This window comes from Pomacea canaliculata, linkage group LG5, assembly GCF_003073045.1.
Source record: "Pomacea canaliculata isolate SZHN2017 linkage group LG5, ASM307304v1, whole genome shotgun sequence".
Lineage (NCBI taxonomy): Eukaryota > Metazoa > Mollusca > Gastropoda > Architaenioglossa > Ampullariidae > Pomacea > Pomacea canaliculata.
This window is the reverse complement of record NC_037594.1, coordinates 21,187,821-21,215,405: the sequence shown is the minus strand read 5'-3', so window position 1 is coordinate 21,215,405 and position 27,585 is coordinate 21,187,821. Positions and strand designations below refer to the sequence as shown.

The 27,585-nt window shown below is 36.3% G+C and overlaps 2 protein-coding genes across 3 annotated transcripts in view; one reads left to right on the top strand and one right to left on the bottom strand.

Moving 5' to 3' along the window:
* LOC112564900 (integrin alpha-PS1-like) overlaps positions 1–20,103 on the bottom strand; it is a 30,423-nt gene extending 10,320 nt beyond the window's left edge. The window contains exons 1-18 of the mRNA XM_025240008.1: positions 19,877–20,103; positions 14,640–14,767; positions 13,020–13,105; positions 12,606–12,776; positions 11,964–12,009; positions 11,569–11,706; positions 11,023–11,236; positions 10,631–10,718; positions 9,209–9,347; positions 8,342–8,430; positions 7,876–8,171; positions 7,424–7,601; positions 6,995–7,165; positions 5,302–5,535; positions 4,230–4,408; positions 3,162–3,245; positions 2,619–2,724; positions 609–731 (exon numbers count right to left, since the gene is read on the bottom strand). Of these exons, the coding sequence (XP_025095793.1) occupies positions 609–731; positions 2,619–2,724; positions 3,162–3,245; positions 4,230–4,408; positions 5,302–5,535; positions 6,995–7,165; positions 7,424–7,601; positions 7,876–8,171; positions 8,342–8,430; positions 9,209–9,347; positions 10,631–10,718; positions 11,023–11,236; positions 11,569–11,706; positions 11,964–12,009; positions 12,606–12,776; positions 13,020–13,105; positions 14,640–14,767; positions 19,877–20,064 (2,658 nt within the window). The 5' untranslated portion in view covers positions 20,065–20,103. The remainder of the gene's footprint in view (positions 1–608; positions 732–2,618; positions 2,725–3,161; positions 3,246–4,229; positions 4,409–5,301; positions 5,536–6,994; positions 7,166–7,423; positions 7,602–7,875; positions 8,172–8,341; positions 8,431–9,208; positions 9,348–10,630; positions 10,719–11,022; positions 11,237–11,568; positions 11,707–11,963; positions 12,010–12,605; positions 12,777–13,019; positions 13,106–14,639; positions 14,768–19,876) is intronic.
* A 100-nt stretch (positions 20,104–20,203) lies between these two features.
* Positions 20,204–26,594, top strand: LOC112564908 (biogenesis of lysosome-related organelles complex 1 subunit 1-like). 2 transcript variants are annotated; one of them, XM_025240015.1, is made up of 5 exons: positions 20,204–20,342; positions 24,515–24,587; positions 25,203–25,335; positions 25,763–25,850; positions 26,020–26,594. In XM_025240015.1, the coding sequence occupies exons 1-5, from the start codon at positions 20,282–20,284 to the stop codon at positions 26,025–26,027; spliced, it is 363 nt and encodes a 120-aa protein (XP_025095800.1). In that variant the 5' UTR covers positions 20,204–20,281; the 3' UTR covers positions 26,028–26,594. The 2 variants fall into 2 exon arrangements, with proteins under 2 accessions (XP_025095800.1, XP_025095802.1); XM_025240017.1 differs by having other exon boundaries at positions 25,763–25,854.
* Positions 26,595–27,585: the final 991 nt, after the last annotated feature.

Here is a 27,585-nt window from a genome sequence, read left to right as displayed (position 1 = left end):
CACATAAAAAGACTAAACATTTATATGATATGGTGCAAAAGACAGGCACAAAAAAGAAATCAGAAAAGATGTAAAAAAAATAGTGCCAGGGAACTATGAGACCAACTAGTTTTTATTGCAAAGTCACTTTGCTGGAAGTCAGAGTTAAAAAGAAAAGAAATCATGTCAATTCAGATATCAACCACCATGTTTATGCATATCATAATCTCTAAGATTTTATTGCCCTGTCTTGAAATAATGTAATGTTTTTTAATTTATTCTACTAAGACAGAAGGCTAGATGTAAAGAGCATAACTTTTACTTATTCTGTTACCTTGTAAATAAAGATTTGTCATTTGTCAATACTTCTTGTACCTCTTCAGCCACTATAGCATTTGTAAGTGTATATAAACAAACTGAAGAGAAGCAGCTTGCATAAGTTTAAACAGATCACCAGGTAAATGCTATGTCAGCTTAAAAATACAACAATAAAACAAAACATCCCCCAATCAAAAAAAGCATCTCTAAGTATCAAACTTTTTTTCATTTGTGAATATAAAAGAACTAGCTCAACAAGTGTAAGATCCATTGTCACTCCAAGCTCATGACCACCAAAAACCTCAACTCACAATAGGTTTCTCCATAAGGTAGAGAAGATATTTTCCTTGTCCACTGTCGCCACTCCCTGCTTCATAGGGCCACATAATGGTCAGTCTTGACTTTGTCACATTGTTATTGCCACGGTTGGATACCTGCAAAAATAGAAAAGCATGACTATATCAGCAAAAATGCATAAAAACGTAAACACATACCAATAATTAATACAACATCATACAAAAAGTACTTTATTGAAAATACTTAATCACATAATAGACTTTTCAATAAACTTTACTTTAAAGCAGTGCTTTAAAAATCCCCAATAATAGTCCCTAATAAAATACTGATGAGAGATTAAGGTTTATGACAGGAGCTCTCACAGTATTATCCAGTATTGAAAGCTTTTCTGATCTCTGCCTGCGGTCCCTTGGTCATCTTATCCCCAACTTGACCTTTTTTTTATAAAATTTTTATCTAACAATACATTTGGGCCAAGTTCATGTACAGGTAAGTACATACAGTGCAAAGTAATAATAATTATCTACCAAATGATACTGCACAAGGAGTGTATCTTAATGATTGTCACCACTTTCTGGACAAACACCAGTTGCATGTTTGCAGAAGCTTTTACATGCACTACCATATGTAAACCTATATAAAAAGAAACTAAAAAAAATTTCTTTCCTGTCACCCACTCCTCCACACATACACATGCAAATACATGGACACACACATATATAATATACAATACACTCTTTCATACACTTTATACTGCCTACACATTTCAGCTCTACCAATGACTGCATGCAAATCCAAACCTAAACATACATGCATGAATGCACACACACAACTGGCCTGCACACAGTGCACACAAAGTTTAAGCAGACACATTCAACGTCCAATCCTAACTTATGATGCAATATGATCCCAACTGGTTCTGTTCTGAAACTGTATAATCCTTTCGTAGTCAATAACACTGTTTACAACGTTTTTTCAATTCAAATTGATTTTTTAAAGTCAATGAACATAAAGAACCTGTTTGGTATTTTGTTCTCACAAAATGACTGTTATATTGTCTAACGTGACACTTAGAAAGTTTTAGTCCAATATTGTTTTTATTTGAAGGATAGCAGGTCAAACAAGGCTATGTGTATATAAAGTATGTCAGAGGGGTGTGAAAAAAATAAACTAAGGAGCCCAAGCATGAGAACAGGATTAGCTTAATGTTACTCATAGACAGAGTACAGGAAAGTGTGTGTGTGTGGCTTAATCTCCAATAAACTTCAAACCCCACTACCCACAAAATCTGGCAGGAACATCTTTTTTTAATTATGGGACAGTCCTAGGCCACATTTGGTTGGTATACTTTGCTCAAGATCAAGTTTATTTTTTGATGCCACACAAAAGAAACTGTTACCTGCGAACGGAACATGGGCAACACTGTAATTTAAGAGAGTACCCTATGACAGTGAAACTTAGTCTGTGTGGAGGAAGGTGGGAGGAGCAGTGGCAGGGAAAAATGAGGAGAGAAAGCAAGAAAATGATAATTAAAGTTGCACTGTGTGAGAGAGGTGGGGGAATGGCAATGATCATGGCATTTTTGGAGGGATCAGCTTTTAATGTCTTTTTATTTGCATCAGGAGCATTTATGTGAGGCGTCAGGGTAGCGCATAGAGTGATCATTACATTTTTGGAGGGTTCGGCTTTTAATCTGTCTTTTTATTTGCATCAAGAGCATTTATGTCAGGCATCAGTGTAGTAAAACAGTGAAATGCTTGTACCCTTGATAAGCTCATGTTTGAGAACAGGTGGTCTAGGTTTAGAGTTTTGTCAGCAAGTTTTTTGTTTGTTTTTTAAATTTCCAGCAACCATCTTACCCCTCCCCCTCCCTCTCTCTATAGACTTAAATGAAAAGACAGATCAAAATGTTTAAACAACAATAATAAATCACTCCTGGTAGACTTAGTAGCAGAAATCAACCCAGGCAAGCTAACAGGTTTACAAGATACATTAAAAAATGATGTCAAATGTTGCATGCTCACAATGTAGGTGTGGTTGACAGCTGCACCAATATCCTTCTCAGACTTCATGGCACTTGCTCCTCGTGGCTCTCCAGCACACAGGATCTGGTCATCAGGACGAACATTTCTGGGAGTGGAGGTGGATAATGGGGGTTATTTTATCAAACAATAAATTCAGCATCTTTAACTTTTATATTTATCCCAACCCCTATAAAACGGGGGTTTATCTCATTACAGTCATTAAATATAAGATTCTAGATCCATAAAGAAGGGAAAACCCACTATTTTCATGTCATACTCCATCAAACCTAGTTCTCACATGAACTATAATAAATTATTTCTGTTTCTTTGACAAGCTTGAAAATATGCTATACATAAGTATAAGAGAAATACTTCCTATTGACATGGTTAGGCTTTTTTGTGTTGGCTAAGTGTTGAACATCTTTTCATACAGAACTTTTTTTGTGTTAAAATAAATGAACAAACAAAGGAACAAACAAATGAATGAACAAAAGAATGGATTTTGACACTGACATCACTGAAGAAAATTACACATAAACTTACGAGCTGAGAACAAGCTTCGCTTCCAAAATGACATTGAACATAAAAACTTTTTGGTCATTCTCTGGCGTCTGTTCTGTGCTTGACCTGGATGTGAAGAATCATTAAAAATACAAAATACCATGAGGAAGCAATCATGAAAATCCAGCGACTGAATTCTAAGGAATATAAATTTCTCCAAAAAAGATCTAAAGATTAAAATTATGTGGAAAAACAAATTATGCAGATTTTTTTTTAATGAGTATGAATTATGAAATGTTTGCATACAAATTTTCATATTTTCACATAACATAAAATTAAGTCAAACAAGCCACATTGATAGTTTTAATAAATTACCACTTCTATCAAATATTTCTATTCGCTTTTAATAATATGATGATGAATATTCATGACACACATATTTTCTCCACCAATGGAGCTCATGGCAATCGTTAAAAAAAAACACCTCTAAGTCTTTACACACACAAACTCATTACATCCAAACACTATAACTTCTGTGAAGACGATCAACCAAATAATCTCATGCTGTCAAATGTATAAAAGCACAAAATATAAAAGTGTGTCACTGTTAGAACTGAGCGGTATACAAATGAAAAATTTTGTTTTAAAGACTTTTTGAAACAATCAGCAGTCTTTTAATGTAGGAGAGTTTACTTTAAACTGTGTTATGGTGTTCTGATCTTGATCTGCAAATAAAGTGAGATGCTGATAAAGCAAGATGCAGTTATCGATGTTTGTAGTCATTCTGACTTTATATTCACCATAAGACCTGGGTGAGCTTATATCTAATCAAACACCCTACGTTGGATGTAAATATTTTGGTACACTTTACTTTGAGAACAAAGTATTTTATGCAAGAATCTACAAAAGGTTAAGATACAAAACTGTGTGAGAGATGCTTAAAAAGTAAAAAAGATGAAAACAAAAATTGTAAATTTCAGCAATCCCAAACATTAGCTATGGTCTCGTGTACTTAAAAGTTTCAACAGGAAATTTTAACACAGAAGGAACCACCATAAAAGCAAACATATAATCAAGATATCAAATTATAGCAGAAGTCTGTATGCTTACGTATTCACCCAAACTGTAATGTTGAGAATTTTATCTGTGGCCTGCAAACGATGAGTGCTGAGTCTTACTGAAAACATCACAGAGGATTGCTGTTTCAGTGGGTTTCCAATATCATCACAGATAATGAGTGTATCATCATCCACTCCACCTGGGTTTGGGTTGCACTTGACAACTGAGTCCTGAAAACACATTTTGCACTTATTATTTTTTTTAATAATCAAAAGAATGTGAATATCACAGAATTGAAAAAATTTTTTTATGCAGCTGCAAACAGTAAAACTTACTTGGTGTTAAACACCATCTGCAAGCACTTTGTACAAATTTCATACTAACAAACCATTTCAAAGAAAAGAATCTTGTCTTCTTCTTTTTACTATAGTTAGCTATACTTTCAGATCAGCTTTCAAGATAAATGACCTTCAAGTCCCTGCTGCTGACTTTAGAGTGGGATGTTCACTGGTCATGTTTGTGTCTCTGCCTTCAGTAAGGGGCATTCCTGGAGGATGTTCTCAAGCATTTAGTCTTCTTGGCTGCAGACACTAGTTGGTGTGGGTGCCAGCTTTATTTTTTTTTTTTAATCGTGTGAATTCTGTCAGTGGAACCTAATTATTCACAGGATTAGTACCCACTGCCTACTGGCATTTCCTAGTGGGCTGGTATTTATTGAAGTACTACTTGCTGCTTTTTGGAGTTTTTTCATTATATGAAGAAGTTATTTCTTTGAAAGGGCCACTCAGGTATGTGAAAGAAATGTCTAAGGTATAGGTGATGTGTGCACGTCTGATGTTATTATACCAGCATCCTCATCTACAGTGGTGTCAGGTACGAAGAATATAGTGACTAAAGGACTTGTCAATATTTCTCAAAGTTTTCTGAGGACATTTAAGATACAAGTATAGACTATACACATACATCAACCAGTAAACTGCTTTTTACACTGAGATCCATGGCATTTGACCAGTAACTGGTCAGATAATTACTACATTTGGGAAACCTGCTTCACTACTGTTGCACCACCACCACTAACAGGTTTGACATACTTTCCACATCCATTTTCCCTTCAACTGCTTACCTGTCCATCACCCCCCACACCCTGGTAATCCATAAGAGGAGGTTTCTGGATGAAAACACGTGTCAAATATGCTGCTTCCCCAAGGTTGGTTATACTGATGTTTAGTGAAGTGCTGACTCTGTCCCCAACCTGAATAAGGTATTTTTCTCCTTCCTTAGGCTGCGCCAGTTTGACATCAAACTGAAGGTTGCTTTTACAGAGGTTGTCATCTCCACATTCTTTCACAAAGTCCACCTGAACAAAAGATAAAATGGTGCTAAAGTAGTCTACAAGTAGAATCAAACACCTTTCTATATGCAACATTTTATAATAAATGAACCTGTTGAGGACATTTTTCTGTATGGATGCAAGCTCAATGTGCTGTGCACAGAGGACAATGAATATACTGCCAATCAACCACAGCAAACAATCACAAGCTTCAGTAAATGGAAGATGCCATCAAAACATGAACAAAGATGGATACTGATGAAGAACCAAAGAGTGAGTAGAAGAGTCTGCTTGATGATGAAAGATATTTTATAAAAAGCTGGTTTTGAGGCCAGACTTGAACGTAAATACAGCCTGAAAGAGAAATGGGCAGAGAATTCCAAATGGTGAGTCCAGAAAAGAAGATGGAGGATCTGCAGAATTTATATGGGTTGAAGCAGGACACAGAAAGGAGGGCAACACAAGGTCACAAAGACGACGGTAGCACAGTGTGGCAATCTTGTAATCAGTGCAAGCTCAAAGTGGTAGCCAGTAGAGTTTATTGCAAAACTGTGTAGCATGATCTGTTTGTCACCTATGTGCAGAAATCCATTTGGAACACCACAAAAGCCAACACAAGTTAAGAGACCCAAGAACTGATCCCATGAAACCAGTTCAAAATGAATTTTAAGTAGCTTCGTGAAACTACTGAAAGAAGCAGCCTGGTAGAACAAAATTTCAAGCAGACAGACCAGTGTATGCAAAGACTTGCTGGCCAGCAAAGTACAGTTAAGGGAGTGTATGAAAGACGTGGAAGGAATGGAGTCCAGAGGATGAGGCAAGAAGAAAGGTAATCAGGAGCACAAATTGGAGACATTTATCACAAAGACATCCAGTCCAATGTGTGATATAGTCGGTAATACAAAGCCATTGAAGTAAGCTAAGAAGGGGGTGACATAATCAGTCTTATTTAGAGAAGTATTTATTTGTCATTAACAAGCAATATCTGTGATGTGATGAAAAGTTCAAGTCCATAGCTGAATTTTTGTATATGCCAGAGATTACTTAACTGAAAATGGTAGTGTAACAGCATGGAGAAAAAAGTCATACAGCAGTAGATTAAAAACCTAAATTAGGCCTTATTACTTAAGTGTCACTGTGCTCTTCATAAAACATAGCAACAGACAACAAAGCCATATCAATAGCACACATAAATGAAAAATCACACCTGCAAATGAGAGGGGAAAACCTAATAAGATGTTGAAAAATGCAATGTGAAGCAAACATAAAACTGACAACAAATGTAAAACAATTTTTATTATAGAGCTTAACGGAATGACAGATAAGGAGGTAATTATTTAGGCATGAAGAAATCTTGTCATGAATATTTATTTTCAATGAAATAAAAAAGAGAAATATACATGTCCACTTTTTCTGCAATATTTATGTGTAGGTGCTGTTCACAGTATAAAAAAATGGATGTTGACAAAAATGAAAAAGTATATACCAGTGTTGAAACAGTGTTTGGCTCAGCTTCCATAGCACCTGTTGTTGACAAAACAGGGTAGGTATTTATATTTGGAAGAGGGTCTCCAGAGCGAGGGCGTGCATATGGTGGCTCACTTTGAGAGAAGGTTACTGCAAGTTCCATAGGATTGAGTTTGTCTGTTAACACATCCTGCAAAACAAGACAATAAGAAAGCCTTTCAAAGACCATTTATGAAAATTTTCTTTTAAGTGCAGTGAAGGATTACAAAAAAAGCTTGCTAATTATGCACTTTCATGGTGAATACAGGTGACAACTACCAAGTATGATGGTACTATTTTCTGGACATTTAAGAAAGTTGATTTAAACGTTTTCAGAAAGATAGCAGTACTTTAAAAATAATTCAGTATCATGCATCAACAGTTCATTCAACAAATCTTACTGCAGTACCTTTAGATAAGCCAGTTGTACAACACAAGCCACTTGGTCTAGTGCCTGAGGACGTAGCTGCACAACATCTTCAACAAACTTTTTGCTGGCATCAGCTGACTGTTTAAATTCTAGGCGAGAAATACTTCGGCTTCTCTCTGCTTCCACTCTGTACTTTATCTCTGGTCCTGTTGTAAAGCTAATAAAAGAAAAATTCAACAAATTCAACAAAGGTTTTTTTCACCTCCATTAAGAATCATTTTGTGTTCTGCATCCAAAAGGACAAAGTTATTTTTGAAAATGAGATAAACACTTATGCACTCTTTATCCAGTGCTAAAAGTTGAATTTTTCACAACTTAAAATGCAACATGCTATATCTAGTCTCCTTTACCTAATCTATTCAGTGCCCTTTAAACTACCAAATATTTGATTGTCAAAGTGAGGTCTTTTACTGCATTATCCAGAGACTCACCTTTCAGAAGGTTCTGCTTTAAATTTTAAGCATATCCTCAGTTGCACACAATGCCTTGCAGTTGAATCAAAGCTACAATGTGCTACTGCACTCAGATTCACCATCTTTGGGGATACCGTAATTTCCGGCAGCAAGTGGATGATAGCTCTGGCACGGAGAAGTACCACGCGGGAACTCTCATATGATCCCACTAAAAGATCTGGATAGCCATTGGAGTCCAGATCTAAACCCCCAGACAAGGAGCTGCCAAATGACTGAAACTGATTACTGCCAGGCATATCACTAGCAGCAATCCGCTGTTGATACAAAAACAAACCATAGGAACATGCATTAAGAATAACATATTTCAAAATAATCTATGAATGAAAAATGAAAATGCACTCACGGTTTATTTATTCTGATGTAAAAGTAATGTTAAAAGAGAAAGTTGTTCTCAAGAAAATAGAAAGAACATGAAACAACATACTTGTGCATAACTTTTCACCACACCAGACTTAGACCCATGATAGATATAAACTGTTCCATTGCCTTCATATGGTGCACCCACAGCAAAATCTAAAGAATACAGAAAACACAGATATGTAATACAATTCCTCTTTAAAATGCCAAAAATATTGGGTGTTTTAAAAAATTTGCCTTTACACTTTGAGATTTCATTCTGAATTCAGGAGGTAGGTACCAAAGCCTGGATTCTAAGTTAGGCCCACATTCTGTAGTTCAATGAGGATTGTGTGACTGATCTCATGCCCAACTAGTAGCTACATAACTTCTTAGGAAGGGAACAAATAACATAGAGAGAGAGTGCTGGCATCTGACAGTCTTAAAAACCAGGCTAGGTTATGGGACCTTTACAATTATCAATTTCAAATTTATGAAAATTTCCTAACATTTGAAAAAAGATGCCCTGAATAGTAAATAGAATACTAACTGAGATATGTCTTAATTAACTATTCTGCATTCCAAAAGTGCATTTAAGATTCTTCATACATACATGAGATCTACATCTGCTTTTTTATTCCCTATATGCCACTGTACAGTATCCATGCATACACAAATTATTACACCTTCATTTTATCAGCATTGCTTCTGAGTTGCTGAAAAAGCATTACTTATTTTAAACTAAAAAAAAAACTGCAATATAAATCTGAGGTTATAATACTTTACAACACTTCATTACACAAAGTTCATATGAGGCACACTGTATTTTTTCTTTGTGAAAATTGATCTACCAGCATCTATTACACTATTTGTCATATGATCTATGTTTAGGGAAAATCTCCAAAAGCTAAGTATGTTTTATATATCATTTATAGGCGCAGAAATGTTTTCAGACCTTGATATCCATCATGATTTACATCTCCCAGCTTGGCCAAACTTATCCCAAAGCGAGCATGCTCACAGCCAAGTTTGATGCATTCAGCATCACTCATCTTTCTGCTCAAAATGACTGTAGGTATTGTTGATTTGCTTATCTGTGAATAAACAAAGCAAAAATATGAAAGTCATTTTGAAATCTGTTGTGCTGCAACCTTCATTTCATTTCATCAAAACAGTGAAGAGTACCATCCAGGGAAGACTGCGAAGTGTAACTGCCAAAAGGTTTCAAGACTGATCATATGCTTTCTTTTTAATTAGATTTTAGCTAGACCTCAGATTGTCGAGTGTCGCTTGCTCCTTGGGTGGTCAAGGTGTCGGGGGTCATGAGAGGGTGCCCAGGAGGTTGGTGTGGCCTGCATCCTAATCCTATATATTGAAGGCCGGGGTCGGATTGAGAGAGACAGAAGAGCTTTGATACAGGGAGACACTTGTGTTTGGGACTGGCTGTGGTGCATTCCCTGATTTAGTGCGTGGGACTGGTTCTAGCAAACAGTCACATTTCTCCAGCTTTTTCTGAATGGGGCAGAATCAACGCATGATGAGCCGAATTGGGTGAGTACTTAGAACTTTTCCTGTCGCCTTTTTGCGGGCCAATAAATAGCTGACCTGTGCGCAGATATGCAGGGTGCGTAAGCAACTGTGGTTGCGAGATCTCTGTATTGGTGTAAGTGGGGCAGGGGAAGACTTATGTGCTGAGTTTATATGAGTTTATTATGTGCTGAGTGCTGTTGACCACCAGAGGGTGGCCAAACCTGTGAGGAATAGTCGGTGGACTACCGACCAGTCGCCGAAATTCAAGTCGTCGAGAGGACGGACTGTGTGATCGCCAGGCCACAGGGCAAAAAGGAAGAGCATAACGCAGTCACTGGACCTGGTGACGTCAGCATTGCATTGCTTCAGGCGGTGGCCTGGGAGGCGGATAAGCTTTGTTGTTGTAGTGAACACTCAGTGTGACGCCGGACAACGCGGACCCTATTAGTTTGTCTGGGGGGGGGGGGGGGGGGCCGATCTAAATGTTTGTGTATGTAATGTAAATGCTTTCTCATCGGTGGAGGAGCTCTCCTCTGTTTACTTTGTGTTTTGATGTAATGATTGTTTTCTTTTCCTTTTTCTTTTCAGTTGGCGAGTCATACTTTGGGACCACCAATAAACTTGTCCCTACACTATTGTCCCTTCGTGTGCGTGTTTTGTGTCCACTAAGGAGTCATTGGCTTTGTTGCTCGCGGCGGGCACGTGGGAGTCTGTCTGTGTGATTGCGAGTGTGCCTGCAAGAGAGCAAGTCCTGTGACACCCGACTGCATTATGCGATACAGATCATAAACACCAAACTATAAAAAAAAAAAAGGGGGGGGGGAATAACCCAAGAATATTATCTTACCATTGTTTTACCACCAAGGTAAACATAGACTGCACCACCATAGCCATTCTCGTAGTAATATGGAGCCCCAACAATCAAGTCATCATACCTGCATTGAATTAAGAAACAAAACAATTAGGAGAAGTCATCATGACAGCCCATGCAAGGTGAAAGTTTTATTTATGAGCACACAGGTTTGATTACTTTGGCAGTTTGAATTTATGATAGCATTATGTGGACCAAAATTCGGCAACAAGCATATAGTTTGCATTTAAGGTGCAGATCATCCAGACAGACATACAGACATTACACAAAACTAACCAAACTTTTCATCATTTCTGCATCTGACCTGATATAGCAAAAATATCATTCATTCTTGAAATCATAGTCATGGAATATTTGCACAGACCTACCCATCATTATTAAGATCCAAAGCAAGCAGACTTGATCCAAATCCTGCAAAGTCTCGTTCACCTTCCAGCTTCTGCTCTGTTGTATAATGCAGAACTTCTTGGTGATCAATCCTTCGAAAAAATATCACCTCCCCTCTTTCATTAGAGCGTGGAGCACCAGACACATAATAGAGCTGACGTGTTGCATCAAACTTCCCAATTGCGGCTGAATATCCTGAAAATAAAAAGCACGACTGAGCAGGTGGGCCAACAAAAGAAATGAGCATGTGGATGGGTAGGTGACCAAATATGAAGGCAAAAAAATTAATTACATGTTTGCATATGCACATCAATGGTGGCATACCATATATGATAAGCAATGAATAAACAGACTTCTGATAAGTTTCACATGATATGTATGCACACATGTGCATACACATTAAAGACCATTGTAACACATTTACTCGCAAAAAAAAATTCAGTTGTAGGAAGTTGTGTCTCAGCAATGTATTTACTCATCAATACTTGTCAGTTGGGGGAGGTAGTGCCTTCGTAACATTTACTCACCAAGGTAAGAATACTTGTCAGTTGGAGGAGGCAGTGCCTTAGAAGCTCCTACCTCATTTTGACTGACAGGAACAGGTGTATTAAAAGTCGTTAAAATTCTGTCCATGGAATCGCTTGTGTTTACCATAAACATCACACCTGAAAATCAGCAAAACAGATTACAGTCCTAGTATTACAACAGTAACAAACTGTAGCATACAACCTTTTAATGCATAAAACAACTCTTTTGAATGATTAATAATTTATGAAGTCTTGTTTTTCAACAGAAAATTCATCTTAGTGAGTGAAATCTATATCTATCATCTTCAAGCATTTCAGTTACTAAGCATATAAGAAACCATCCTGTAAAGATAACAAAAGCTAAAAATACAATATTCTTTCCTGACAGAACCTACCTCGCCAGATGTTTGATCCTGGAGCACCAATGACCAAGCTATCCTCCTGCAAAGCGAAGGCCAATGTTGTGTAAATAAATATCCCACTTCTTTACAACAGTCAAAATAACACAAAACATTCCTCACATAATCATCGATCACTATGACGGGCAGCATAACTTTCAATGAGAGTTTTATAATTTTCTTAATAATAAATACATGATATTTTTTCAAATATAATAATAATAATAATGATTTATATAGCGCTTTTCCAATGATTTGCTTAGTGTGCTGATAAATCTAACAACTCTAGAAATAAATAAACATCGGCTGGCATCAGTGTGCATTAGCTGAATTGCAAATATTTTCTAAGAAAGCACCTTTAATTTTATAGGCACTGACCTACTATTGTAGTTTGTAAGTTCTTCTTACTGTGCATAAATGTGCATGTGTGTGTGTTTTCATACAGTTTGTATTATTTGCTTCATTCTACAATTGTCTTTTCTTGTTTTCACATTTATTTGCTCAATTTTTCATACCAGTCTCCAAACATTTTGAAGATAAAATTACCTTTCTGTTGTACACAGTGTGTATTTATTGCACAATTACCAGTGTAAAAATAAAACTTAAAACATTAAATAGATTTCTATGGAACATTCATACCTGTCCAAAGGCTGCACTTATACCAGCTTGGCAAAGGCCAAAATCTTCCAGAAAATTGACATGAGACTTGCCCAGGCATGGAATCCATACTGTGTGATAATCCAATGTCTGCTCCAGTGTGTAACACAAACCCAGAGCTGCATTTTCTTTGATATGGCGATGGGCACATGTCTGGGTAAAAACCGATCTTTGGTTAATTAAGTCACAGAATGACTCCTAAAAAGTTTCATTTCCCAGCATAAAATTTGTAAAACTATGCTTCAAAACTGTACTATGCATTTATTCCAAGCAAATTCATGAACTTTCACATCATACAAAAATACATGATCTTACTTGTAAATCAAATACTTTCACCAAATTAATTGATTTTTACAGTTTCATTCATATACTTGTTTTGAAGGACCTTTTACTTACCACAATTTTTTCTCCTTTGCCAAAGCTATGCAAGACTACACCAAGCCACCGATCTGTAACGTCATCTGATGACGCAACAGGGAGATCTGTAATCATAGTGATTGGATAAAGAACAATCCAACAATCTTTATTTCAAATGCTGGGTCAATACCATCCATCTATTCTTGAACCACTTGCCTACAGAAATCCCCATGCACAGAAAGAGGCCAAACTGTGACATCACATTTGTCAAAAGATAACATTGATTAATAGCTACAGCTCTCCCAATGCCCTGATGTTTGTAGGTATACATCTTCAAAGATTCCCAGAAACAATAATAGAGATAAAGAGCACAGATTTAGGGAAATAATAACTAGCCAAGAGAAAAAAAAAATGGTTCCCACAAAACATTTAATAGTAAAATTATCTTTAAGCATTGCACAGCTTAAGTCAAATGCAAATGTAAAATTTATAACATGGCATTATGTTTCACTTATTTATGAAAACTATGCTAATGACATGAAATTATGACTGCATTCAATTCATTTAATTCAATAAAATACTAATTGAGAGTTTCTATCACATATAAACATGAATGAATCACATGACAAAACTACTAATCACACAAAGAAAATATGGCACCAGGATCTAAAAACACAAATGTTTTGGTTAGAGGTTTCACTGTTCAAAATTTTAGGACATTTTATGATAACCAAGAAGAGATGTGATGTTTCACCATTACATGCTATCAATCATCTATGACATACTTTTATATGCATACAAATATTACCAGGAATAAAGGTTATGATCATATCAACAAACATACATTGTGGAGTATTTTTTCTACTACTAATCGATAATACCTACAATATTTTTATCAAGGCAAAGGTGGAGATGGGGCTAAAACCCCAACAACTATAACTCATAACTGATGGTCTAAAAACTCCCTTTATTTTATGGATAGGATTTTATTTTATTTTTTATTTTATGGATAGGAAACCCTGCTAGTTTGCCAGATGTGAAAAGAACCCCCTTCTTTTCATCCAGATGCAACTCTTCAAAAGTGACATGCACAGAAAACAGTCAACTCCATGACCCCATCTTACAACATAAATACATTTATAGAAAATATATTAAATAGCTATATACACATTTCAACTATCTAGATAACGACTTAACTTTCAAGAATGATGATTTTTAAGGCTTCTTTCTTGTGATTTAAGGAATTATTCATGTTCTAATTAACTTAATCCAGTGGTTCTCAAAGTATTTCGGACCGCGGTCCATTTTACTTAAGTAAGTGGCGGACCACCAAGGCCTAAAAATCACTATGTACTGTACTATGAATTTCAAATTTAAATTGCCGCATTTGTTTCATTACAATTCAAAACTAAATGTACTTCTGTGACAGTAGTATAGTAATAAGTTGACATAAAACTATGCATACCTCGTTCTTTGTAATTAAAATGTTAATGCGAGGAATGCATCACTTTAAACATCACTTTGCTAACATATGACGACTGTCAGCCGCGGACCACCTGACTTATGCCCGTGGACCACACTTTGAGAACCACTGACTTAATCCGTTATCCTTTTACCACTATATACTGCTACATTTCCAGCATCAACCAATGAACTTACTAAATGGCTCAGTGTTCAACTGATGACAGTCACTCTCATTTGTGGATACTGCATTACATTTGAAGATAGCACCACCTGACAAAGTAGATCCTATTCGTATCTGCTGTTTTGGAGCTCCTACCAAAATTCTGCACACAAATAGTAAGCAAAAGTGTACATAACAGATGAATTGATATCCAGAAAACACACACATATCTTCTCCTTATTCCTTTGCATCCCCAGTGGAGTATAGGGCTGCAACTACACCACACCATCGGATTTGGTTATGGAACCATGTCATGCCAGCTGCCTCCGACTGGCTTTAAACTGATCTCCTCCATGTCTGTCTGGGTCTCCCAACCCTGCGATGCCCCTGTAGGTTCCAGCCCACAGCTTGTCTGTTAAATTGTCAGCCAGCTTTTGCATGGTGTGACCGATCCAGCCCCACTTCCACTTCTTGATATCTTAGCTGGCAGAATATTGGTTGGTTCTCTCCCACAGGTCTGTATGGGAGATCTTCTCGGGCCTCTGATGTTGAGGATGTGGTGCAAACATCTGTTGACGAATGCCTAAATCTTGTTGGTGATGGTGTTTGTTGCACGCCATGTTTCAGATTCACATAGGACTGACTTAACGTTTGCATACACACACATGCATACACACAAATAAAATTAGATTTGGGTTAATGCCTACAAAATAAAAGGCACTTTTATTAAAAAGGATTGACAAATCAGATAATGCATCTGATGCCAACAAAAAAATCTAGTACCAGGGATAGAATTCATGCAACTAAATGCATTCTGTTCAAAGTTTATTTTTCATTTATCCTTGTGCTTTACGGAGACAATGAGACAAGAGAAGATAGACTTCAGCTTCAACTTTTTAGCATAGGCTTGCATCCATGACTGAAGGAATGCAAACAATGGAAACAGCACAAAGATATGCCTAGCAATGGGCTTGCTCTTATATGACAGGACATGCAAGATACATGCAAACAGTCATATGTTGCACAGCCAGGCTAACAAAAATAACCAAAGAGTGTACATAGTAATATCTATTCATTCACATACAGAAACTAGGATGGTTATAAAATCAGCTTCCACTTAAAAATAAGAACAATAAGTGGGAATTTATAAAGTGCAATATCTCAAACAAAGGCGGAGTCACTGCCTGCGCTGACTCATTTGCACAAATGCACTGAAAACCATGTAACCCGAATATCACATTTTCATACTCCTTGTATACATTTGTTCATACATGAACATTCACTTAGGCAGTGTGAAGTATCTTGTGCATGCACTTAAGAAGTTAAGTATTCTGAAGTTTCTTTTAAACAAATTTTTTTTCTCTAAAATCTAATGTTCTATAGATATACGTCACTAGGCAGGGGGTTATCTGGGTATGGCTGTCTGACATTGAAAGAGTGAATGTAAGTCCTGAAATTACACCTGCAATATTTCTTGCGAATGTATTCTTCTCGTAAATCAGAATATTTGGGGTAAAAGCGCATTTCTGCTTTTTCTTTTCCACAAAGAGCATTCATTTTATAAGTGCATTTCTTATAGTTCTACATATTATGTTTTATGTAAGCAAGAACAAAAGACTGTAAAAGGGAAGAGAGAGTGGGGACTGCACCACAAGAAACTGAAAAAAATACATCACAGATGTTAATCATATGCTTGTCATCAGATGGCATTTCCTAGGGAGTTCGAGTGCAAGGGGGACTAGGGAGATGGCACAAGAAAACATCTTAAGAAAAATTTTCAATGATGGATAATTTCACATGGGAGCAATATCTTAGCCCATGTGTTTGTTTTAGGGTATGAAAATTATGCCTTCTCTTTATGACCCAGGGACTATCAACGAGTAATTTGCTGGCCGTTGCTGCAGATATCAGAATTTTGTTTATATAAAGGTGAACTGATCAAGTTTTACTACAGGATACAACTTAACGCCTATAACATGTGGTCATGTCCAGATGGTACACCAGGTTTATCTGTCGTCTGGTCCTTGGCTTGCTTCCTGTCGAGGATCGTATTTTCGGTTCAGGTCATTGTGACTACTACCGATCTCTCATCCTTTCACCTGCCCATCTCAGCCGGCATGTATCTTCTAGGCTGGAGGGGATGGTGTTTTACGCCGAGCCAGGCTATATCACGGCAAGTAGTCTTCTAAGCTGCGCGTGAAGTGGGAAATATATACGGGTTTAGGGTATAGTAGGTCAAGCATGACACTGACAGAGCTAGTAGACAGGGTGGCACTTCAGGACAAAGGTCAGCTGAACAATAACATAGAGAGGATGGGGTGGAAGCACAGATCGAGCAGGATACAGTCGAGAACTTTGGGGGGTAGTAGGGGGAGTTTAGCGGCGCACAGTTCAGGCTTAATGCACTATAACGTTTAATGTTTATGCCGATAAGCCGATTACATCACATTTACTGACGCAAATGAATTCAACAAAATTCAGAAGAACTGTGATGTTCCGAGCATTCTCCATTCCAAGCGACTTATTTTGTGTGTGTGTGTGCACTGAAATAGTAGGCGATTAATCATAACAGAATGTGTAAAACTGAATTTCCGCGTGTGGCAGTAAGCACAATGCGCCGTGCACGACAGACCAGCAGTTAACCATGCATAAAGAAACAAGGGTCAGCAAAAGGATGACACATTCTACACATTCCGAGCGGATCAAGAAATTAAATGACACATGCGAACTTGGCGTCTGAATGCTATCTTTAGAAGCAGCCACAGCTACCCTAATAAGTTGAACTTGAAGTTTCCCGTCACTACACGCCCATCGCAACACTGTCTTGAGCATCACCAACGCGCTTCCCTGCTAATTTCCGTCCTCCCTATGACGATTTCTATCCGAAACAAAATCCTTTTATGAGCGACAGAAAGTAATTTATTGCGGAACTCTTTCATTTGATGATGGATGAACGGCTCTTTCCAATGGCGAATACTGCGTTTACGCCGATTTGGCTTGAATTACCCCCTCCTCAACATTTAGTCTTTTGTCACTGTCAGTAAATACTGCCTTATTCCCATCAAAACTTCTATGTTCTGCCCACAAACCGACTCTAGTCGTAGAACGATTAAGAACCATGAAAGAACGCTTAAAAGCCATGGCAGAGAAATCTCCACTGGACAGGAAAACTAGGAATACGAAAGAAGCAGTTTTCTGGATAAGAACAATGGAAAGTTCAAGCGCTGTCGAAAAGAAGAAAGGATGACACATTCCCAGCCACCCACGTACCTAATTCATTCCCCACCCACCCTCAGGGAGCGTATGAACTCCTCCCCTACAGTTGGCACCGGCGAATGCAAATGTCTTCATAGCTATAACTCAAGTGCGTTGACACACCCGTATTGAGTGAAAGTTTTTCTCTGGCCACAAAGAGAGTATTCTGCAGACAATGGCATTAGGATGCGCCAGACAGGCTGCGCGGGGCGGACACCTTTTTTTTAACGATTGAACTCGACTTTCACAATAAGCTCAGCAATATCACCTAAAGCACCAATAAACATATCCCAGAGTTTGATACTACGCCACATCTCCACAGTTAAGTGCCGCTAAGCGCAGTTGTATTATTCTCCCTTTTTGAGTGCAATGAGTCAAAGAGATGAGAACACATTGTTTTGGCAAAGGTAAGTACACACACCCTCCAGATGAGTAAGCACTGTGCCATGGGTTTTTTAAGTTTCATTCTAACCCAAGGTAAATAAACTTCCAATGAGAGAAAAATACACAAAGATTCATGAGGCACTGCTAAATGTATACTTTGATAAATTATTTTGTTATTTGACAGCATGCATTATTTGCTTTAATTCCATAAATCATAAACTGATAATTTATTATCCCATGGAATAATGGAAATAACACTTACAAATATCATCAAAATAAATTAATATTTTATTAATTACCCCACTTCAACATTAAACATTTTCTCTGTCTTGAGCCACTCAGAATTTTACAACTGACATTTTTCACAAGCATCAACAAGATACTAATGAAAGGACCTATTTAACTAGTATTCTATCAACAATGTCATAATTACAAATACATGATAATGAACTTATTTACTCAACTGGCAAAAGGCTGAATTCAGAATATTATTTTAGCATTTTAAAATGCTATGATATTATTTTGTATCATTTATATTGGAGTAATGTTAAATTATATTTTTCTCAAATAAAGATTTTGTTAGTGAGGTATGAATGGGGTCTACCCATTTACCATGAAAAATCACAAAAAAGTATCGGTGCTAATCATTCTTCCATATGCCATTTTTTAAATCAATTTTACTGGCCATGATTTTGTATTAGCCTGAGGTTACTTAAGGTCACTAACTGTATCTTACTGTTGCTACATTCATATCATGCTTGTGAGAGCGAATTATTTCAACATGTATATGTATGTACTTATCTGCATATTGTTACCATATGAGCACTATCTGGAACTGCCCTTGTGGATTAATAAACTTGTAATCTTTCAGGTTAGCAGGTCAACAACAGCTAAGAATTTGTAACCAAATGAACCCTCATACCCTTCAAAATGTTTGAATTTAGTGTAACTGAATCTCACCAATACTCCTAATACATGTATACACTAACAATTATAACCGCACCTCTTTCGCTTATTTATGCCTGGTTGTTTGAATGTGGAACAATCCCATTTTGGCATTAGTGGACGCTGAATGCTGTGGAGCCTATAGGGACTATGCACTGTACATCGGAAAGTACACAAAAGACCGGCCCTGACAGAATTATAATGCAAACATATCTGTGGGATGTGGGAATTAAGGGGAAAGAAGGAGGAGGGTGTAGACAAGATAGCGATTTTTTTACAAATTATTTTTCGGTGAATGTGGCCTTATCTATGAGCAGGACAGTGCGCAAACATGACAAGCCAACCCTCCCACTCACAGCTGAAAGGGCGAAGACATGGTTGACTGCCTAATGACCGATATGTGACTGCACTTAGTAGAGGCCATACAGAAACATGGATTAGCACATTAGTTCTCTTCATCGGTGAACTTATGTGATATTCAAGTGATAAAAGAAAACCATGATTCATCTATACTAAACGCTTCAGTGCACGCAGTGAAAAATGTACACGATAATAATAATAAAAGATCAAAAATTAAAATTTTCTTTCATGATCTGCTTTTTACTTTTATGTACAATGCTTTTGATAAAACCAATAAAGCAAAAACACATGTCAAAAACACAGATACAGGTGCGGCATGTTTACTCACAAGTTCTCGATTATCTTGCCCTCATTGACAATTTGGTGCTCAGTTACAGAATATCCAAAGTAGCTGTTTTCGGGTCCATTCTTTATAACAGAAAATCTGGGATCCAAATTAAATCCTTTGCTGACAGCAACAAGAAAAGAGACGGTAAAAGACAAGACACCCCAGCTGCACACTCGCTTGTCCGCCATTCTCTTGCGGGTCGGTACCCTGACGCTGATAATAGACGTTGAGCGCAAGTCTCGAAGATGCGCGTGGGATTAACGTGAGGTAACTTCCGGAAAACATGGCTAGTGGTCCAACGTAAACACAGAAACATCGACGTGAGATATTTAGTGTTTAGTTAAAAGACAGCATCTGGAACGTGGAGATTTTCAATTTTACGTTTAGTCTAGAAACTTCAGCACGATGCTGTCTAGTCTCGTAAAGCAGCACCAGACCCGTCAGCAAGCACGCAAAGAATTGCAGGGTGAGCCGATTATCGAAGGGATTAACTAGTTCTGGTGTAACAGGATGAAACTTCCTAGCAGTACTAAACGTCTCGGTTCAAACTTCCGATGGATTAGTAAACATTTTCTTGGGTTTATTTATCAAAACCAGCTCAAAGCATATTGTGCATAATTTTGCTTTTGCAATGTTATTTTATTTCGTATGTCCTGTAATGTTTCGTCCTTTACTTTTATTTCAAGTAAACTGCCAATCAAAGATTCACGTGACCGATAAGCTTTATTTTTCTTCGCTTCATGACGAGACGTTTGGTTTCACTGCTGTGCGCCTTCGAATAGTACGCTATTTTCAAAATATGCTTGTATAATTTTGCTTTTACAATGTTATTTTATTTCTAGCAAGAGCCAAGTGGAAAGTATTTGATGTGGTGCCCTTATTTACCCAGATTCAGCAATAAAGCCATATTTCAGATGGAATTCCAAATTCTTAGTTTACTTTCCCATTGTCAAGCAGCTCTAGCATGTAGCATGAGTTATCATTAGGCATTATATGCGTTTTACAATTTCATTCACTATCAGTAACATATGCGCAGACTATACCAAGACGTTTAGTACTGCTGTTTCATCCCGTTACACTGGCATTGCATAACGCTATATGTTTAATTTGAGCAGGTAAAAACAAAAGTTGCATGTATATGCATATATTATTTTATTATTCGTCGCATTGTGCCTCTGTGTGTATGTGTTTTCTAGTAAAGGGTTCCTTGATAACTATCACTTCTTTCCGAACCCTAAATGGCGGCGTCATCACATATAAATGTTGATGGCTGCTCGTCAATCGATGATCAGTAGTTTATATAGCTGACATTATAAGCATTGCATAACGCATAATTAAAAGTAAACCTAGTTTTTCCCTTATTTTTTTGGTATTGTCATTGTTATTATCGTCTATTGTGTAAGTTTAAAGTTTCTTTTGTGGCAGTGAGTAACAATATGTTATGTTTGTGTCAAACCTGCCGGAGAAAACTAAACCTCGCGCGCACACCCACAGATGGTATGCAGTGACATTAAAGTGTGAATAGCACATTTACTTTAGAGATCAGAAACTTCTATCTAGGTTAGTGAAACCCCTTGAATTATGTTTTAAAATATCGAGTAGCTATATTATACAAATATGTTAATCATTTATTTGTAGTAAATTAATGTTGAAGATATGTATAGAGATTGCAAGTAGAGTGAGACTAACATGGTCATGGTGCAAACAATGCAGATAAAGAGCCTTTAACAACAGGAAAGAAAGAAAATCATGGGAATTTCGATTTATTGAGCACTACTGTATATAAACCACATCCACTAAATTTTTTTAAAATCTTTTTTTCACAAATAAGCTGGACTGGTTTATAAGCCACAAATAATTATGCACAACATGAAAGTTGCATCGTAATCATTTAGTTTTGTTTTCAGCATGATAGGGGTGTGTGCTTCAGCAACTGATCTGAATGCTTCAATTGTATGTGGCTTTGATTTAATATTGTGAACAGTTAACATTATAACATGTTAATTATAACATTATAACAGTTTACACTTTAACATGGAGCTCATCGAAAAATTAATTGAAATCCACAAACTGCTTTGCTGTTTAAGCTGCATGGTTTCAAGCTTTGGAAAAAAGTCGGCTTTTAGTCTGAACTTTATGATAATTAGAATGCAACAACAAAATTATGCTTTCTTGCATGTTGTCTTCTGCTGGGTTTGTTGTGTAAATATGTAATGAAATCTGTAACCTCGCACAACCATGTTTCTTCAGTTGTACTTACAAACTTTTGAACTTTTGAAGATAACAGTGTCTGATGATGTGATGTCTGACCTTTAGTTCCTCAGTGTAATACAGAGATTACTAACTTTGTTTAAAGTAAATATGCATATCAAACAAATAGGTTCAAGGTCTTCAGCATCAGAAAAATGCAAAAAATATTTGATTATTGTTAATTTAATGTATATAATTTTGAGTCAAGACAAATATGTTGCAGTAGAAGACATCCCTAAAGCAGATAATGGCCATGTTTGTGTGTTTGGGATGGCAATTAATAATTATGCAAAAATATACCATACAGCTGATGTTGCTGTTGGCTCAAATGAACAAAATCTGCTGCTCATGAAAAGCTGTTCATCATAAACATTTGCATGCACACAGATGTGCATGTAAGAAATTTATGTATAAGGTTTTCTTTCCCTTCCTTTGTAAGATAGACATAACAAATTATGTACATTTTATTTCTGATTTTAGCTAGTGTTAGCTAGATTAAATAGTGTTATATAATCTCATACTACATGAAATATTTGGTACCAGTTTACATTTATATAACTTTTTTTAACAATTCTAACTAGTTTTTTTTTTTAAAATCAGATTTCTGCTAACAGAGGGAAATATACAACAATATTCAGGAAAGCTGTCATGCTAAAATAGAAAAAATATTTTTCTAAGTTTGGCCCATGGTTTTGAAATCATTGGATTTTTCTTATTTATTTCTGTTTTGTGCTAGTTAAAAATGATGATAAGTTGACAGACTTCAGGTTATGTTGTTTTAGTGATAGATGATAATGATGATTAATTGGTTTTTGAAGATATTTTTACAGTACTTATCAGTCACTTCTTGCCTACAAATAAAAAAAAGATAAAGTATAGAAAACACTCTATATCATCGTATTTTTGAGAAAAAACTTAAAAAATTTAAGAGTTTAAAAGCAAACTAGAAGATGTCATCTTAAAAATGAAACTTGTTCATTCCCAGTAATGCAAACTTTGTATTTCCACCATGTCTTTGTTGTTAGGGCAAGTGCATTGCACTTCTGCTCCCTACCTCACCTTACAGTAGTTTTTTCTTTCTTCAGGAATTTAGCCTTTGTGGTCAGTTCACTAACCACAAAATGTCAGAGTGCTGCTTTAATGTCAGATGGTGAAAGACAAAGAAATGCTTTTGTAATGAGAAAGTATCAAAACAAAATACCAGCAAAAACCCAAGAAAACAAACAAAAAGGCAGAAAAGTAAGAGTGTTGCTATCCTATTATTTTAATACCAGTGTTTGTGTTAAACATTTTAAATTTATAAGCAGGGCATCTGCTTACGCAAACAATTTCATACAGTACGCATTAAAAGTTCGGAGGACCCCTTCAATTTTCGTCAATGGGGTCCCCTTCAAATTTGGGCGAAGAACAGGGACCCCTTAAAAATCTGAAGAAGGGGTCCCTGGGACCCCAAAGAATTTAGCCTTAGCAGAAGCCCTGTATAAGTAGTTTTAATACAATGAAAATTGAGACCATAGTAGAATAAGACTAAGAGTATTAGATTTTAAATCTGGTGCAGTTGATAAACATTTAAGGAAATTATCATTGTGATACCATTTAAATAAGCTCTTCCCATATTTAATAAACCTGTTGCAACAGGCTTTAATTTCTTGCAATTCCTTGTCATAGAATTTGCTCAGTGTTAAAGCCTGAATATTTGAATGGAAGCTCATTCTGCTCTGTTAAGATGAGGAAGGAAGAGGTTTTGTAAGGGATGAAGGAGGCTATATGAAATTGATAAAGGGGGTCAAAATTGAAAGAAAAGGCTCTTTGTTTCTTGACACAGCAGGATAGGGATACTGGTGGAATGTCAGGAATGACACAAGGAGACTACAATGTGTCTCTAGCCATACTTGACCAGAGCTTTTACTGCACATTTGATTGCTTTTTTGTCATAAAAAATTACTTATTCTTTGTGATAGTGTCCAAAACGGTTTTTGGCATAGTAGAGGTTTCTTGTGATAAGTTTAATCTGCAATAAGAATTTCCATTTGCAACTGGTAGGCAAATATTTTTACTTCAGGGAGAAACCTAGATGAGGAAATGTTTTCTAAAGATAACTAGTAGTGGGTAAATTTAAGAAGATGGTTCAGAGAATTGAAGGCTAGGGTGAACATCTGGATTAAGTTGACGCTGTCACTGAATATAAGAATTAAATGAAAAAAAGTGAGGACTGAGAATTAAAAGAAATGTCTGAGGTCATCTAATAAGACAATAAAATGAATAATTGAGCAAACATGAACAATTTAACAACTTATGAATGGTTAATTCAGTTTGTTGTGTCAAAAAACAACTTTTAATGTGTGGATTAATTGAGAACAACAATTGCATATTTTATGTTTGTTTTAGAAAAGCGGAAGCGTGATGCCATTGTGGCTGCAACAGCACTTTCTCATGTTCTTGTAGATCATCTTAATGCTGGGCAAGTATTTATCTATTAAGAACAAAATATCACATGCTTTTATGCATTTCCAGATATTTTTGTTCAGCCATTTATTTATTTTTGCATTAAAAGATGTGTTTTCCTGGAAGAATAGTTTATTGTCTAACAGTTTTCTGTAACTAAAACTTTGCTCCTGCTCTAGCATCTCACTGCCAATAACCAAAGATGATTAGACCGGTTGATGCATCCTTCTATCAAGGGCTTATTCCATAGTTATTGATACATTGAGCACCAGAAAGCTTTCTTCAGACCATGAATGTAGTTTCTTAACATGAAGGAAATAGCTTATCAGGGAGTCTTTGTCCCTGAGCCGAGCAATCAACACCATATCATCTTCAAATTCCTAAGTCATATGTGAAGCACATTCAAAGTCTCTGCATGGATAAATATAAAATGATTAAATTATGTCATCATCATTAGTAGTATTATATTTGCTTCACCCACCAGTTACAGGTTAGAAAGCTGTTGTTGTCATTGTCTTTACTGAGTCCCTATCATACACATGTATATAAACACAAAACAAGAAAGTAGAACTGAAAACAGATTTTTTTTTTTTTCACTTCCTAATCTGATTACAATTTTAATCATTCACAGTGTTGCTCAGGCCTATGTAAACCAAAAAAAGCTGGATACTGAAACACGCATTCTTCAGGCCAATGCTGCACAGTTCTCCAAGCAGACGATGCAGTGGCTGAAGTTGGTGGAGGACTTCAATACTGCTCTTAAGGTTAGATAAAGATATTCTTTGCTGTTATGCAGCATTTCTTGTTGCAAGCTTAATTTGATGAAAAAAAAATGCTTGTAACTTATTCACAAGGAGTCACTTTGCTGATTATAACTTCTTTTTCTTTTGCTTAAAACATTTACTTACATGGCTTACTACCAAATCAAGAAGTTTCCTACAAGCATAATTGAAAGCAACTATATAATATCAGTAGGTATACAAGAGGCATTTAGCAGTGGCATACAAATTGAAAAGTGCACACTTTTTTCTTACATACACTCACATTGCCACACTGTGGCTTATTTATAAATATATCAGTTAAGAAATCAAACATTAAAATTTAAAAAAAATTATAGCACACTAAAATGTGCATTTACTGTTTTAAAAATACTCATTACATTTTGTTAATTTTTATTTCTTTTTGCAACAGGAAATTGGAGATGTAGAAAATTGGGCGAAGAGTATTGAAACCGACATGAGGACAATTTCGTCAGCCCTGGAATATGCCTATAGGAAAAGTGTGTGGGTTTTTTTTTTTGTTGTTGTTTACTTTATCATCAGATTTAGCAATTTCTGAATTTTTTTCCCAAATACATACTATTATTAGTTCTGCACAGATCAGGTTATAAATACATCATATATTTTCCATCTTTATAATTTATATTTGTATGTGTTGACTTTTTTCAGATGACTGATTCAAGTGGAATGAATAAGGCATCTTTAACAAAGAACATACTCGAGCTGTGAAAGTGCAATAGGTCATCTCCCTTTGACTACTTTTTGTATCTACTAAATGGTGATTAAAGTTTATAAAATGAAACATGATTTTGCATATTATAATTTATATAATTATTTATAATTTATAAAATGAATCCTGATAAAGATCTTTAACAAAATCAACATCAGACTGGGAATAATAAAGTGTTCTTAACCATCTTAAGCTGACCCTACAGATAACTCTTTTAACGTACTCCCTAATCCATTATGTTCTTATTTTACCTCTTTTTATTTATTTACTTGTTTGAAACCAGATCTTGATTGTAACAGGTTTAAGTAGCCTGCCTCCTATAATACTGTGAGAGTAAGAACAACAGAGGTAGGCTACTTTTAAGTGTACAAAAGAGAATTATTAGGTGGCCATCATCTTGAGTTTCCATATGCACTAAGTCCAATCCACATGTTTAGACATGGTGATACCAAGTACCAATCAAAGTATGTTCAGACATGATCATACTTAAAAGAATTAAACCCTACCAATTATATATAATTTATAATCTTATTTGTAAAAGTGTGAATGTTATTGGCAGCACATGAATTATATTAAAAGTAAAATTTTTGTGGGTGAGCAATAACCAGACCCAAGGGTTTTGTGTGTTATCTTAAGGATTTTGGTGTTCGATGTATGAAATGGTATTATGACAATAAGGACAATTGACATGTTGCACAGTTCTGACTGCTCTTGCATTAAGAGCAGTGACCAAAAGCTACTTGATGATTACAGTTGCAAACAAGGCCCAGAGTGTTTAAAGGAGGCAGGGCACAACTTGATGGAGAATTTTCAGTCAAATTACTTTAGTTGCTGCATCTGCTTGGGCTAACAGAGTTTGTGTTGAGAATTTTGTGTAAATTATTTCCTAAGTGATTTTGCAGAACAAAATAAAATAACATTTAAACATAGATGGGGAAAACACCTGATGACAAGCTGACATTTACAGTGTTTGTGATGGCAGGAAGTAAAATTCTAAATACTCAAAAAGAAATTTTGTGGAAACTGGGTCTAACAAGTAAGTTGTTGGCTCAGCTTTCAGAATAATCATCTTTACATCAGCTTCTGAGATTGGTCGAAATTTGGTCAGAGAGCAACCCAGGACAACATGAGAGATGTCAGGCAGGCAAGAATGATTGTCTGATGCAGTCAGACCTCGATAAGTCAAACTCAAAGGGACCCGAAAAAAAATTCGACTTACAGAGTTTTCGAGTTAAGGAAAATGGCATAAAGGCGCAGGTATTTGGCTGGGAACTAACAATTAATTCGATATAGGGAGGTTTTCGACTAAGGGAAGGTCAACTTATTGAGGTCCGACTGTATCTTGCTAACGAAATAATCACAAAACGCTTGTGGCAGGTGTGAAGTAGGGTTGGCAGTGACTGTGCCTTGCTGATTCCAGTCATCTTCATCCATGCACTTGGTTCATGTTGTCATCCATTTGCTGATGCTCGCTACTTGTATGGTTGATTAAAGTGTGCAGCGTA

What these genes read in the sequence shown, in the direction of transcription:
- LOC112564908 (XM_025240015.1), top strand. Translation starts at nt 20,282, where the DNA reads ATGCTGTCTAGTCTCGTAAAGCAGCACCAGACCCGTCAGCAAGCACGC. An exon ending in AGCACGCAAAGAATTGCAGG is followed by an intron (nt 20,343 to 24,514) that starts GTGAGCCGATTA and finishes TGTTTGTTTTAG; the next exon opens with AAAAGCGGAAGCGTGATGCC. An exon ending in GTAGATCATCTTAATGCTGG is followed by an intron (nt 24,588 to 25,202) that starts GCAAGTATTTAT and finishes AATCATTCACAG; the next exon opens with TGTTGCTCAGGCCTATGTAA.